Source organism: Rana temporaria, chromosome 1 (assembly GCF_905171775.1).
Source record: "Rana temporaria chromosome 1, aRanTem1.1, whole genome shotgun sequence".
In the NCBI taxonomy this organism is placed as follows: Eukaryota; Metazoa; Chordata; class Amphibia; order Anura; family Ranidae; genus Rana; species Rana temporaria.
In genome coordinates, this window is record NC_053489.1 from 116,004,606 (window position 1) to 116,020,085 (window position 15,480).

Sequence of the window (15,480 nt, forward strand, 5' to 3'; positions counted from 1 at the left end):
AATATGTAACAGGCGATGCTAGATACAAATTAAAACATGCTTAACAAATGAAAGACCCCTATAACAAAACCAAAACGGCTTATGCGAGCCACTTAGACTCAAATTCTGACCAACCACAAGCACATTAAATAGGTTTAGTAAAGTTTCTTAACATTAAGCCAAAATAGTCCAAATAACCAAGTCTAGGTTCACATTAGTATAGTTCTGTGTACTACGTTGAGAGTTAATGGCACCACCACACATTTTCTTTGAAGCATTGGGTTTGTGTGCGGCTGCGGGAATGTGTGCAATTTCCATGCATTTCTGCACTAATGTGAAACTAGCCTAAACACACTGCAAGTGGACAGCATTTACCAAATACGCTATATGCAAATTTCTACAATTTTTTCATTGTAATCTCTGGAGTAATATACAAACTGAATGTTAACTAAAGTGATGCATTTTATTTATCGCAAGCATAATCCTTGTCCTTACACACAGTCTGTGTGAGTCACTACTAGCACCATCGCTTGTTGAGTAATTATGTATTCAGTGACGTAAAAAGTACAGTATCTAACAGCATAAGCATTCCATATTTGCCCACACACACACACACACACACACACGCGCCACACATATCCCCAGGCACATAAAGGTCACCAAATAATACACAGTTGTTGACATACATTTACTGTAATATACAGTAGTAATACATTCTGTCCTGCTAGACATTGTCACCAAAAATGGACAGGTCCAGCAGAAATTTATTAGTCACCTTCAAGCCTCAAATTTTCTTCGTATGGCTCAGATCTCTAATGAAAGATTAAAAAAAAAAAAAAAAAAGGGGGGACTCGCTATCCGTTCTTGGTAAGAGGGAAAAAAAATTAGAACGTGAGTGCAAGAACTGCTAGTCGAAGATGATGTCTTTATAAGAGCATCTCATACAGTCAATTAAAAAGACAAAAAAACAAAATAAAAAAACACTATCTTTACGAGCAATCAGCAGTTAGGTCTTCTCCCTCTGAGGTAATGAAGATTAAGCTCACGACAGTGATTTCATACAATATTTACCCTGAGAATACAGAGAAAACATTGACACAAGACAGGGTGCTGCTGAACCGTGTGTGCTCTAGCTGTTGCAGCTTTCTGCCTTCAACTTGGTCCATGTTAAGGTTACAGATATAAAGTCACTAAATTATGCCACTATTAAATACTGATGATAAAACAAGCCAAAAAGGCTGGTGGAGAAAAGGCAAGCTGCGATCCACCATGTCAAAAATGATAAAAGTCCTCGGAAGAGGAGTGGAGTGAAAATGTTCTTTAAGCCCCCTAGTGCCACTGTAATTTGAGTGACTGTTGCCTTCATCTTTTCTTCAGGGCATGGCTGTTCAGTAGAACCCGGGTTCGACCCTTGTGATGCCTCCATAGGAGAGTCATAGATGCCCCATGAATGATTACCTAAAAAACAATTTTAAAAAGCAGATTGAAGTATTACGAAGACAAATACCACCAAGAAAAAATGGTATTACATTTAGAACATTACTACCGATGGCTTAGTTTACTTAAAGTGGACCTAAGCTCTAAACGTGAAGATATACCATCAGTTGATCTAGAATTGTTAACTGTGCCCAAGCAGTACCTTGAAAGATTTACCTTTTGTCCTAAATATTTCTTAAAAAAACATTGCACTTTATGTGCCTATATCTTAGAAGCTGTTTATCTGTGGTGAGACTACCCAAGGCACTGCTGCCTCTGTCTACTACTCTCGCGATATTTGAAAAGTTTGGTACTGTTCTTTCTAGAGAAATCTGTAACCAAGGATCTACAATGCAGGGTTCTCTCTCCTTTATTCATTGGAAACGCATTTTATGAACCTCTCCACTGTTTTTCTCCACATGCATTACCCCACCATCTCTTCGTAATTACTTTATTTTATGCCAGTCACCGGGGGAAAACGTGAACATTACGAAGCAAAGCCCTGCCTCTACCATGAACAACAAAAAGGATTGACAAGTCAGGAGTTGAGAAAAGGTTAGCTGCAGGGAGTGTATTAGCAATATTGGTGACTAGTTCTTTGCCCTCCGCTTGCATCTTTTTGAAAAGTTTAGTTATGTGGACTTTTTAATGATCTTTGATTGTTTTTTTTCCTAATTATCTTAATATTTTTTCACCAATTTTAATAATAATACGTTGTGGTTGTATCTACAATCGTACGAATAGCACCTTAACATTATAGCACACCTATTTAGGGAGAAATCAAACATTTTGGCTGGAAGCGCACTTCAGACTTATTAAATAAAATACCGCTGGAGCTGTATAAGAGGTTAGTTTTGTGCCCATTATTTTTCTGTGCCTGGGAAAAAAACATGCAATTTTCTCCTGCCTCTCTCACACTCCCCCTGACCATCACCAGCTGAAATACAGTTTCTCTGCCTGCTTGTCTATCTCAGATGTAGCAACTTAAGCTCAGGACTACAAAGTCCAAGCACAGTCATGGGCGATGTTAATACAACCCACTGGGACACTGCGGACATTTTTTAAATCTCATAATCCAATATTTTATTCACAATAAAAAATAGAAAACGTATAAAATGTTTAAACTGAGAAAATTTCAAATTTTAAGAAAAAAGTTAATCATTTTGAAATTGATGGCAGCTAACAAAAAAGTAAGTGGTACGAACAAGAAAGTTGGAAGAACATTTTGTAATTAATTAGGTCAGTAACGTGATTGGGCAAAAAAAGCAATTTACAAAGTCAGAATGTCTCAGAAGTAAAGATGGGCAGACGTTACCCAATCTGTGAAAAGCTGCATCTAAAATTTGTCAAACTGTTTCAGAATAATGTTCCTTAACATATCTCATCATCGACAGTATATAACTCCTTTCCGCCGAGAGTACGCACATATGCAGCCTCGGCTTTAAAGGGTTATACCGGTATGATGCATGCTGCTGAAAGCATCATCCTGGTACAGTTTTTTTTAGAGCGGGTGGTCGGCTCTTCAGTGATAACAATCGATGCAGCTAAAAGTAGCTTGGCTGTTAAACCGGGGGAGTGAGAGGGGACAGCCCTCCCCCTCCCGCCGATCTTCGCATGACTCTTGTCCCAACGGGAGACACGATCCGGCACTTCCACCGGCTAGATTAAGACTGGAACGACTTCAGAAATGGCTTTGTTCCAGTTCTTACTGTAAACATGGAAGCAACGTCATAACGTCACTTCCAGTTTACTTGGCTGCCAATGGCGCAGTTTAAAAAAAAAAATAGACAGTATTCAGAATCTGCGTTTTTGGCAATCTGAATACTTTGATGTGCAAAGGAGGGATTTGGGGTCTTTTAGGCCCCTGATCCCTCAATAAAGAGTACACCACCTATTACTGTCAATAGGGATGTGTACATTCCTTGTGACAGCAATAAAAGTGATCAAATAGTATTTATTTTTTTAAAGTAACAATGTAATTTTTTTTTTAAATAATTGTATATATATATATATATATATATATATATATATATATATATATATATATATATATATATATATATATATATATATATATATATATATATATATATATATATATATATATATATATATGTATATATATATATATATATATATATATATATAAAAAGATTAAAGCGCCCCCCCGTCCCTGTGAGTTCGCGCAGCAAAGAAAACTGTGTTCAAATCACAGATGTGAGGTATCGCTGTGATCGTTTTTTTAAAGCGCCGCCTATGGAGATTTTTAGGTACCGCAGTTTGTCGTCATTCCACGAGTGTGTGCAATTTCAATGCATGACATGTTGAGTATCTATTTACTTGGCGTAACATCATCTTTTACATTATACAAAAATTGGGCTAACTTTACTGTTTATTTATTTTTATTAATGAAAGTGTATTTTTTTTTCTAATAAAATTGCATGTGAAAGACCGCTGCGCAAATGTGTGACATAAAATATTGCAACGATCGCCGTTTTATTCTCTAGATTCTCTGCTAAAATATATATATAATTTTTGGTTCTTAGTAATTTTGTAGCAAAAAAATACTGTAATGTACTAGTATACATAAATTTTGTAGCAAAAAAATACGGATTTTAACTTGCAAGCAACAAATGTCAGAAACAGGCTTAGTCATGAAAGGGAGAAGATCAAAAGATTCCCAGAATCTGGAGAAATCCCTGAGTAAGGGACAAGGCTGACATGCTTTATTGGATGCCTCTGATCTTCTGCATTAAAAACAGGCATGAATCAGTGATGGACATCCCTGCATGGGCTCAGGAATACTTCCAAAAACAGTCTGCACACAGCTCGCTGTGCCTTCCAAAAATGCAAGTTAAGCTCTAACATGCAAGAAGAAGCCTGAACATGATCCAGAAACGCCAAGTCTTCTCTGGGGGATTTTAAATGGTCTGTTGCAAAATTAAAAACTGATCTATGTTTAGGACAAATGGACATTTGAAATAGTTTTTGGCAACCATGGGCACGACATCTTCTGAACTAAAGAGGAGAGGGACCTTCTGGCTTTTCATCAGCACAAGTTCAAAAGCCTGCATCTCTGATGGTATGGGATGCATATGGAATGGGCAGGAACTTTAAGAAGTCCTGCCATCAATTTCCAAATTACCTATTTTTTTTCAAAAAACAGTACACTTTTTTTTTTTTTTTTAACATTTCATATGTTTTCCATTTCCTATTGTGAATAAATTATGGGTTTATGAGATTTGCAAATCGATGCATTCAGTTTTTATGTCGATTTTACACAACGTCCCAACTTTTTTAGAATTGGGGTTGCAAATAAACCTAAATATGGTAAACTATATTTACTCTAGAAGTCTGACCTGTTAGCTGTTCACCTTTGCAGTGCTGGCAGTACACAATTCCATTATTGTGCTGTGCAAATATTGCACTGTGGCAATCACAATGTAGTCAGAATGGGCACATTGTGTGTATTAAACTGTAAAAATCTGTGACTAATTACTGCACCTTTCTGTCATGTAATGCCACCTAATTTACCCAATTCTGGATTTCACAAAATCATTGGCAGTCAGATTTAACAGACTTGTTTTAAAGACAGATTTCCAAGTAAGGCCCCATACACACGGGAGGATTTATCCGCGGATACAGTCCAGCGGACCGTTTCCACGGATAAATCCTCTCGAGGATTTCTATGCGATGGCGTGTACACACCATCGCATTGAAATCCGCGCCGAAATCCTCTGGCGATGACGTGTCACGCCGTCGCCGCGATTATGACGCGGCAACGTGCGCGACGCTGTCATATAAGGAATTCCACGCATGCGTCAAATCATTACGACGCATGCGGGGGATCCCTTCGGACGGATGGATCCGGTGAGTCTATACAGACCAGCGGATCCATCCATTGGGATGGACTCCAGCAGATGGATATGTTCTGCATGTCAGCAAATATTCGATCTGCTGGAATCCATCCCAGGGGAGATATATCCCCGGAAACAGATCCGCTGGCGTGTACACACCATAGGATCTATCCGCTGAAACCCATTTGCTGGGATTTATCTGCGGATGGATTCTATCGTGTGTACGGGGCCTAAGACTGCATCCTGTTACGAGATTTTGCGCAATCATCCTCATGCTAAATTGTAAATAAAGACTGCTTGGAGCTTACATGGTCATAGAATTGAAGGGTTCACACACAGTCAGAATCTGGGAAGATTAAAATTATAGTAAATAAACTAATCCGGCTAGCATGGCATCCATGAATTATTGAGCCTTGTGTAACCCAGTGTGTACACCTGCATAAGTCAATCTGTTACCGGACTAGTATACATTAATATCATTTGTCAGATAATGCCTACCTAGTGTTTTCAGAAGCAGAGTTGTGTGAAGGAGCATCACCAGAGGTGCCACGTACTGCAGTGCAATAACACAAAGGTAAAAAAATACTTGAGCCACCTGAAAACAAAGAATGAATTACTCAGTATGTTAACATAATAACTTGGCCAGAAAAGAAAAAGGAAAAGCACACCCTTATTTTTTTAAACAGTGCATTAGTTATGTTGACACAATTAATGTTTTAATTATAAAATCAGCTTCTTGAAATGTCTAAGTAACCGGCACTTATTGGAAGATATATATTTTCTTTAGACTCCATTTCTCCAGAAAGTGCCATCTCTCTATTACCCAGCACGTTGCCAGCTTTACAGGAGATATCATTGCAGGCTGCCAATCAGTTTGTTTCCCTATTAGGAACGATCAACATGGTACAGGATTCCAAATCATTATCTTGAACCACTTCAAGATCGCACCAACAAAGTGTGGTTATTCAGACACAGATCGTCATTTATCGTGTGCAGACAGTGTGCAATAAACATGCTCACCATTTTTTGTAATTCTTTGGTACTTATTCTCCCAGCTTCCTTCTTCATTTGATCCACACATTTCTGGGCCAAATTTAAATAAGCTTGCAAGTGATGCCTCATCATCATCAATCTTAAACCGCAGAGCAGAATGATGATCCAAAGTCGAACTGTATCAAAGGTGTCCTCAGTCATCCTGTTAATACAAAGCGGATTGCTTAAAAAGGCTAAATTAATAAAAATTTATTTTAAATAACTTAGACAAAGTATCACTCTCTAAGGTAAGTGATTTATTTGGGGAATATAGATTGACCCACAGAATCGGAGCAGACAAAACCATCTTTCTACCTTTTAGCAATCATGTATAGTATTTTAAAAGCCTTTAACCACTTAAGCTCTGAAAGATTTTTCCCCCTTCATTTCATATCCAGGCCATTCTTTTCTATTCAGCACTGTGCTAATTTAACTGGTAATTGCATGGTTATGCAATGCTGTGCCCAAAATAAAATGATATGATTTTTTTTCACACAAATAGCTTTTGAAAAAAAAACAATAAGTGTATATTGAAGTGTTTTGCATGAAAGGTCTAGCGCCTATAACTTATGGTATATACTCTGCAACTTTTTTTTAATACCACCAATGGCAGCGATCAGCGACTTATAAATGAGAGGTGGGGAAATCTGACACTAACTGACGCTGGGTGGGGGAGACGACGACTGACTGCCAGTGACATTAAAGTGGTTGTAAACCCTAGGACAAAACAAAAAAAATCCTTCAAGAAAGGCATAATGAGCTAGTATGCATATGATTTCATACAATAGAGCCACCCTGCTGCAGTATATCTGTGGTAGGTGGTCTTTAAGTGGTTAAAGTGATACTAAAGTCTCGTTTTTTTTACCGGTATAAACAAACACTTACCTGCTCTGTGTAGTAATTTTGCACAGAGCAGCCCAGATCCTCTTTTCGGGTCCCTCTTCGGTGCTCCTGGCCCCTCCCTCCTGCCCCCACAGCAAGCAGCTTGCCATGGGGGGCACCTGTGCCACAACTCTGTGCTTCCATTCAGACATGGAGCCGTGGCCCAGCTCCTCTCCTCATTGGCTCACTGACTGATTAGCAGCAGCGGGAGCCAATGGCGCGGTGCTGCTGTCTCAGCCAATGAGAAGGGGAGTCTCTCGTGCAACATCGCTGGATCTAGATGGAACTCAGGTAAACCTTAGTGGGAAGTATAACAAGCATGCTTTACTGCATATACAGACTGATTTTACTGTTGTGGGTTTAGTAACACTTTAATACATATAGTAAAGCAGAATAGCAAACATGATACAAACTTAACTCACAGTGGTACACTTTCCTTGCCCAAGGGTGGATTCAGAATGTAATCTTTGGTTATAGGTTTCACCCACAGCAAAACCATTAGAAGAGGAGACAAGAAGTTTATGTGTAGCAAAAATCTGCAAAAACAAACAAACATATATATGCATTATATAACAGGCTTTTCAATGAAATGAAGACCATGGTACGCACGTATGTCTGGTGGGGACAATGACTAGCTCGAAAGACTGTGAAGGAGGGACAGGCTGGATAACAAAAATCACCTGAGTGCAGCTGTTTTTTTTAAATATATGCTATTAACAAAATGACATCCGAGTTGGCGTGAATAACTGAATCTGTTTTGATATTAGCCTCCAATCATACTTGGCACATGCTTAAGAAAAAGGGGGAGAACATTTGGAATGACATCAGTGAGCTGCTGCTTCTTCATTGTCTAAAGAAACAGGCTAACTTCAGCAACTATTTTTCGTACAATTGCCCATCAGATAAAATAACATTACTATGACTTCAGAAGAAAAAGGTTGCTGAACTGTGCACATGGAGGATGCTGCCAACTTCTAGTATAGTAGGGTATACATGCTGGAAATGTAATGGAAACCGTGAGACAAATATCTGACTGAAAATTTGTTTCAACCACTTGAATACCTGGCCGTATATACCCCCTCATTATCAGGCAAGATTTCAATTTTCAGTGCCGTGATAGTTTGACTAATGATTACTCTGTCATTTAACACTTTATCCAGATGAATTTGGATTGTTTTCTTTTTTTTTTTCTAAGAAAAAATAAAATAAAAAATGTGGGTTCTCTTTACATTTAACCTGTATTTCTTTACCTTTGAAAACCACTTTCCCACAACCAATAATTGTTAGTGGCACCCCCTCTGAGCTCTAACAAAAACAATCCCACAATCACGGATTGTCAGCAGCACTTTAACCCCCACTCTGAACATTAAAAAAATTATTTAATCCTCATTGGTGACCAGTGGCACTTTAAGACCCCTGCATTCACCTTCCATCTTCTGGCACTCCTTCCTGCTGTGATTAAAAACATTCAGCCTATTCAGAACAAAGGAAGGGCAGCTTTCTACATTGTGATTGGACTGAAACACTACTGGTGTTTACACTTATGACGACTGCGACTGGTTCACAGCGGTCACAAGGTATAGGTCCATTCTGATTGGCTCTGTACATTGTGACTGTGATGTGACCTTTTCAATGACAGCTCAAATCACAGCCATTCAAGGGCACACTAGCCAAACAAGTGTTACCTGAAGTACTAGAAATACATGCTCACCTGCCTGCTGTGGAGCAAGATTGGAATACCTCCTTGAGGTATTCTTCAATTATTCCAAACAAACACCATCAAAGCCTATTACTGAAAATATATATGGGTTTGACATTTTCAGGCACTGGGTTCAGGCAGGTCTTACCTAGGCAGCTTTTTTTTCTCAAGCATCCTAAATATACAGCATTTAATTACATGTGCGGTGATCAAGGGTCCCACAGCAGAGGTACTGCTGGAAATGAAGCTATTGCCTCGCACACACAACCAGTTTTCCCATCGGGAAAGCTTTTGGTCGGGAAAACTGGCCGTGTGTGTGCTCCATGGCAGTTTTCCTGACAGGAAAACCGTCAGGAATCCTGGCGGGAAAAATGAGAACATGTTTTCTTTTTTCCTGCTGGGATTCCCGGCAGTTTTCCTATGGGAAACACTGCAATGGAGCACACACACGGCCGGGATTCCTGGCCAAAGCTCTCATGGCAGTTTTCCTGGCAGGAAAACCAGCCGTGTGTAGGGGGAAAAAAGCTGTCGAGCAGGTTCTCGGCTTTCCCGGTGGACTTTTTACCGCCGGGAAAACCGATCGTGTGTACGGGGCATACGACTTCTGATATCTAAGAAGGCTGTGCTACATATGCACTTCTTGAATTTTTTTTACAGTTCTTACTGTGTCATGGTTCCTTTTGTATAGTTTAGGGCATCAAGGTGCATCTGAGCCAGTCGTAAACCAGGAAATGTCAGGAAAGCTCCAATGAGAGAACATAAAACTGCCAGAATTAACTTAAATGCAAATTTTGACACTGGACCTCTGGAAAAAAAAACATGAAAGTTAACTCACCAAATGTGCGTGTATATACGGTGTACACACCAGTGTTAATTTAGTTGACTAAAACGGCATTTTAGTCAAAACACCATGACTATACCTGAAATTCAATATATATATATATAACAACAGCTAAAACTGTGTCTGTAGTGCATATTCAAACCCTAATATCATAAATAACAACTTTTTAGTATTTTACTCCAGGAGTATATAATATTCTAAAGCAATAATGCCTTAAAATTCAACTAAACACATCAGATTTTAGTCGACTAAAAAACTCAGGTGACTAAAATGAGAGAGAGAGAGAGAGAGAGAGAGAGAGAGAGAGAGAGAGAGAGAGAGAGAGAGAGAGAGAGAGAGAGAGAGAGAGAGAGAGAGAGAGAGAGAGAGAGAGAGAGAGAGAGAGAGAGAGAGAGAGAGAGAGAGAGAGAGAGAGAGAGAGAGAGAGAGAGAGAGAGAGAGAGAGAGAGAGAGAGAGAGAGAGAGAGAGAGAGAGAGAGAGAGAGAGAGAGAGAGAGAGAGAGAGAGAGAGAGAGAGAGAGAGAGAGAGAGAGAGAGAGAGAGAGAGAGAGAGAGAGAGAGAGAGAGAGAGAGAGAGAGAGAGAGAGAGAGAGAGAGAGAGAGAGAGAGAGAGAGAGAGAGAGAGGTGTGTGAGAGGGGTGTGTGAGTGTGAGAGGGGTGTGTGAGTGTGAGAGGGGGGGGAGGAGAGAGAGAGGCGCACGCACACTATATATATATATATTTTTTTTTTTTAAACACACACACACACACACACACACACACTACAAAATTGAACCACTGTGTGCTTTTTTTTTAGGAAACTTACTGAGACTCCAATCCCTGTTTCTGCAGAAACTGAATAGCACTTTCAGAAAAATTTGAAAAGCCTACAGAGAAAAGTATTTAAGAAACAAAAGTTAAACAGAAACTCAATTTCTTTCAGTTATACATATATAAAAGATAAATACATTCAAGGTGCAACTTAACAAGGTTGTGCAAAGTTATAAAGTTCCTGGCCTGGATTCACGTAGACGCGTGCATCTTTGTGCGGGCGTAACGTATCCTATTTACGTTACGCCTCCGCAACTTTGACAGGCAAGTGCAGTATTCTCAAACCAAAGTTGCGGCGGCGTAGCGTAAATAGGCCGGCGCAAGCCCGCCTAATTCAAATGTGGAAGATGTGGGCGTGTGTTATGTAAATTTAATGTGACCCCACGTAAATGACGCTTTTTACGAACGGCGCATGCGCCATCCGTGAACGTATCCCAGTGCGCATGCTTCAAATGAACCCGCAAGAAGCCAATGCTTTCGACGTGAACGTAAATGATGCCCAGCCCTATTCGCAAACGACGTAAAACCTGAAAAATTTGACGTTGTTCCGACGTCCATACTTAACATTGGTACGCCTCATCTACGCCTCATATAGCAGGGGTAACGTTACGCCGGGAAAAGCCTAACGTGAACAGCGTATCTGTAATGCGACGGCCGGGCGTACGTTCGTGAATTGGCGTATCTAGCTGATTTACATATTTCTAGGCGTAAATCAGCGTACACGCCCCTAGCGGCCAGCGTAAATATGCAGTTAAGATACGACAGCGTAGGAGACTTACGCTGGTCGTATCTTATACAAATTCTGGCGTATCTGATTCTTTGAATCAGGCGCCTAGATACGACGGCTCAGACTCAGAGATACGCCGTCGTATCTCCTACGAGAATCTGGGCCCCTTTCTTCAAAAGGAAGCCACAGCCTGAGTAGAAAAGCCTATCCTCCACCAACCCCTGTGGAGTTAGAGCTAGAAGTCGTTATTTAGCGGAGTTCATGATGTTCAGAAAAACACAAAATGGGGGGGATTTTTGAAAATTGGAGCAGACACAATGTGAAGCAGCTATTCATGGCATTCAAAGAGCTTCTATCTTTTAATTTTCAAAGCTTAACCACTTTAGCTCTGGAAGGTGTACCCCACCTTCATGCCCAGGCTATTTTTTTGCGAAATTTCATTGCGCTACTTAAACCACTTCCGGACCGCTCACCGTCATTATACGTGATCTGTTTGAAGAGGAATAGCATTGTTATGGTAGCAGCTATCTACCATAACCCTATCTACCATATCTTCTTCAGTGGGCAGTCCACTACAAGATAAAAGTGGTCTCTTTGTTTTTATTATTGCATGCAAGTCTAAATATGAGACCTGAGGTCTTTTTGACCCCAGATCGCATATTTAAGAGGACCAGTCATGCTTTTTTCCATTACAAGAGACATTTACATTCCTTGTAATAGGAATAAAAGTGACCCAATTTTAATTTTTATTTTAAACAGTGTTAAAATCAAAAAGTATAATAAATAATAAAAAAAAAAATGTTTAAAGCGCCCCGTCCCAAAAAGCTCACGTGCAGAAGCAAACGCATACGTGAGCAGCGCCTATATATGAAAATTGTGTTCAAACCACACGTGAGGTATCGCCGCGGTTGTCAGAGTGAGAGCAATAAGTCTCTCCCTAGACCTCCTCTGTTACTCAAAACATGCAACCTGTAGTATTTTTTAAACGTCGCCTATGGAGATTTTTAAGGGTAAAAGTTTGACGCCATTCCATGAGCGGACGCAATTTCGAAGGGTGACATGTTGGGTATCAATTCACTCAGAGTAACATTATCTTTCACAATCTAAAAAAAAAAAAAAAATTGGGCTAACTTTACTGTTGTCTTATTTTTTTTTTTCAAAAAAGCGCACTTGTAATATCGCTACGCAAATATGGTGTGACAAAAAGAATTGCAATGACCACCATTTTATGCTCTAGGGTGTTAGAAAAAAAATTATAATGTTTGGGGGTTCTAAGTTCTAAGTTATTTTCTAGCAAAAAAAAGTGTTTTTAACGTGTAAACACCGATTCTGAAAAACAAGCTCGGTCCTTAACTGGTTAATTGACAATTTCGTGGTCTTGCTGGTTTACACACACAAATCCGTTTCGGCTCCCATGCCCACGATTGCACGTGCCTGCTATGACTCTTAAAAGGAGCCACCATATGGGTACTGGGATTCGCGGGAACGTGCCACTTTGCCGACGTATATCGCATGAGCCGGTCAGCAAGTGGTTAAGTCTGCGTTCACACATGCTCGGTGCAAATCCTATATCCGTTTTCACTGCAAATAAAAAAACATTTGTTCAGCTATTCAGGTGCATTTTTGATGTGGTGCCGATGCGAATTTTCAGGGCTCAGGACCGTCACAGCTGCGATGTCAGTGCTGGCCAATACACAGTAGATAAAGGGTGTCAACCTCTGTAGTAAGAGAGCAATCTGTGCTGAAACACTGAACTGAATCCTGAACAGAGTCCTGAACACATGTGCGATTCAGGGGTGTTCCCACAGAACTCAATGAGACTTGTATACGCACCTGAACCACACCACTCAGAAAACGCACCAAATGCTTTTTAAATTCGCTCTGTGGATGCACCGCATATATGCAAACAGCTTCAATGGAAATCAATGTTATTTCACATGTCATGCAAATCAGACGCAGTTCTAAACTATGAAGTTAGAACATTTATTAGGTTTTTACTGCTGCCTGTGTCCCTGTTGGAGACAATACCCCTCACTTCCTCCCACACAGACAGAAATTTAAAAATAAAAATGAAAAATCAGAGGTTCTAAAGTTGGCCAACTCAGATGAGATTCTGCTCACTTTGTGTATTGGTGACCACACAGGAAGGTTTACTCTTGAGCGTTTTTCTGCCGGTTTGGCTGACTACACTCAACAAGCACAATCACTTCCTTTTTAATTGTCCCTGTTCACATAGATACACTCAGTCGCCCTATGAGTGTATTTAGTCATTTTGGTCCACTAGACTTCAATAGGAGTGCCTGTAAATGCGTTATGTGCTCATTTTTACACTTGAAGAACTTCTCTCCTCTTATCGAGCTGCTCTACTCCCCTTGCCCAGTCCAGGAAACAAACTTTTAAAGCTCGATACACGTGCATGCTTGTAAAACATCTGCAATATGCCTGTAAATGGTACTAAATTCAGCATTTGCTACAAGCAAGTATGTGAAATAACAGAACTACATAGGAAAATAACTATTAAAATGCCGCACAGCTTAAATATAACATATTATGTATACATACACATACAGCATGTTTGAATTCCTCACCAGTCTCTAGGCCAAATTCCAAGTAGTTATCTGTCACAATAAGAATTGCCATGGCCTTGACAAAGAAAAAGAATCCAAATGTAACACAGACAGATCTCTCGCCACCATCTTCCACTTTAAAGTAATGGGTTGTCAGGGAGAACAACACTTTGCTGGACATAACAGTCAAGGAGAACAAAGTATTTCCGTTCTTGGCATTTCACATATTTATCTCTACACAATTCAGACAAAAAAGGGTCAATTCACAAAGCTTTTTTTTTCCCTTCCCTTCACCTGTCATTTTTATTGTTATCACTAAGTGGGGTTGATTTACTAAAGGAAATAGACTTTGCACTCTTCAAGTGCAGTTGCACTCTTTTTTTTCTCTTAGTAAATGCCAATGTGGTAAAGCTTCACTTAGTAAAGAATACCCAATGAGGTGCAAGAAAAAAAAAAAAAAAAAAAAAAATAGGATTCTTATAACAGCTTACCTGTAAAATCCTTTTCTTGGAGTACATCACGGGACACAGAGCGGCATAGTAATTATTATGTGGGTTATAGAGCCTACCTTCAGGTGATGGACACTGGCACACCAGAGACAGGAAGTCCCCTCCCCTATATAACCCCTTCCATACCGGGAGTACCTCAGTTTTGTAGCAAAGCAATAAGTGTCCCCAAAAGAGGGGCGGGAGCTCTGTGTCCCGTGATGTACTCCAAGAAAAGGATTTTACAGGTAAGCTGTTATAAATATCCTATTTTCTCTTTTTCATACATCACAGGAAACAGAGCGGCATAGTAGTTACTATGTGGGACGTCCTAAAGCAATGTCAAATGAGGGAAGGGAGACACCATAAAGAAAGCCGGGCACCATCAGACGTGAGGACCTATACTGCAGCCTCCAGCACACTCCTCATGTCTTCTTACATCCAACTGATAGAACTTAGTGAATGTGTGTACTGAAGACCAAGTCACGGCCTTACAGATTTGAGCCATGGAGGCCTGGTGATGCACTGCCCAAGAAGCACTAACTGCTCTAGTAGAGTCCGCCTTAACCTTAAACGGAGAAACCTTCCTTTTCAAACCATAGGCTTGAGTAATGACCTGTCGAATCCACTTTGAAATAGTGGATTTTGATGCTGCCTGACCCTTTCTGGGCCCTTCCAGCAGAACAAACAGAATATCAGTCCTTCGAATCTGAGCAGTAGCCTTAAGATAGACCTTAACTGCCCTCACTACATCCAAGGAATGTAATGATTTTTCCTCTGCAGAACTAGGTTCAGGAAAAAAAGAAGGGAGAACCACGTCTTGGTTCAAATGAAAACTTGACACGACCTTGGGAAGAAAGGCCGGATGAGGACAAAACACTCTATCCTTACTCAAGCCCTTCCCTATCAGCCCAAAAATGAAGGCATTGGTTATGTGCTTCCACTGACCCTTGTGGGAAGAGGATTCCCCTCAATCTGCCTCCCACAGAGGTCAACCCAGCATTGTAATATGGCTGGCTGGTCAGGAGGGATAAGACAATGTCCCTGAAAATCTACTAGTGTATAGCCAAGCTTTAGGTTTGGCATCCTTGCAGTCTGGAGTCTGTGCTCTACAGGAAAACTTTT

The 15,480-nt window shown here is 40.2% G+C and overlaps 1 protein-coding gene across 3 annotated transcripts in view; it reads right to left on the minus strand.

Moving 5' to 3' along the window:
- Nucleotides 1-422: 422 nt before the first annotated feature.
- Nucleotides 423-15,480, minus strand: part of TMEM161B (transmembrane protein 161B) — a 48,339-nt gene continuing 33,281 nt past the window's right edge. For all 3 annotated transcript variants that reach the window (XM_040341869.1, XM_040341882.1, XM_040341875.1), the window contains exons 7-13: nt 13,892-14,043; nt 10,572-10,632; nt 9,590-9,730; nt 7,649-7,762; nt 6,333-6,507; nt 5,811-5,907; nt 423-1,437 (exon numbers count right to left, since the gene is read on the minus strand). In XM_040341869.1, the coding sequence (XP_040197803.1) occupies nt 1,175-1,437; nt 5,811-5,907; nt 6,333-6,507; nt 7,649-7,762; nt 9,590-9,730; nt 10,572-10,632; nt 13,892-14,043 (1,003 nt within the window). In that variant the 3' untranslated portion in view covers nt 423-1,174. The remainder of the gene's footprint in view (nt 1,438-5,810; nt 5,908-6,332; nt 6,508-7,648; nt 7,763-9,589; nt 9,731-10,571; nt 10,633-13,891; nt 14,044-15,480) is intronic.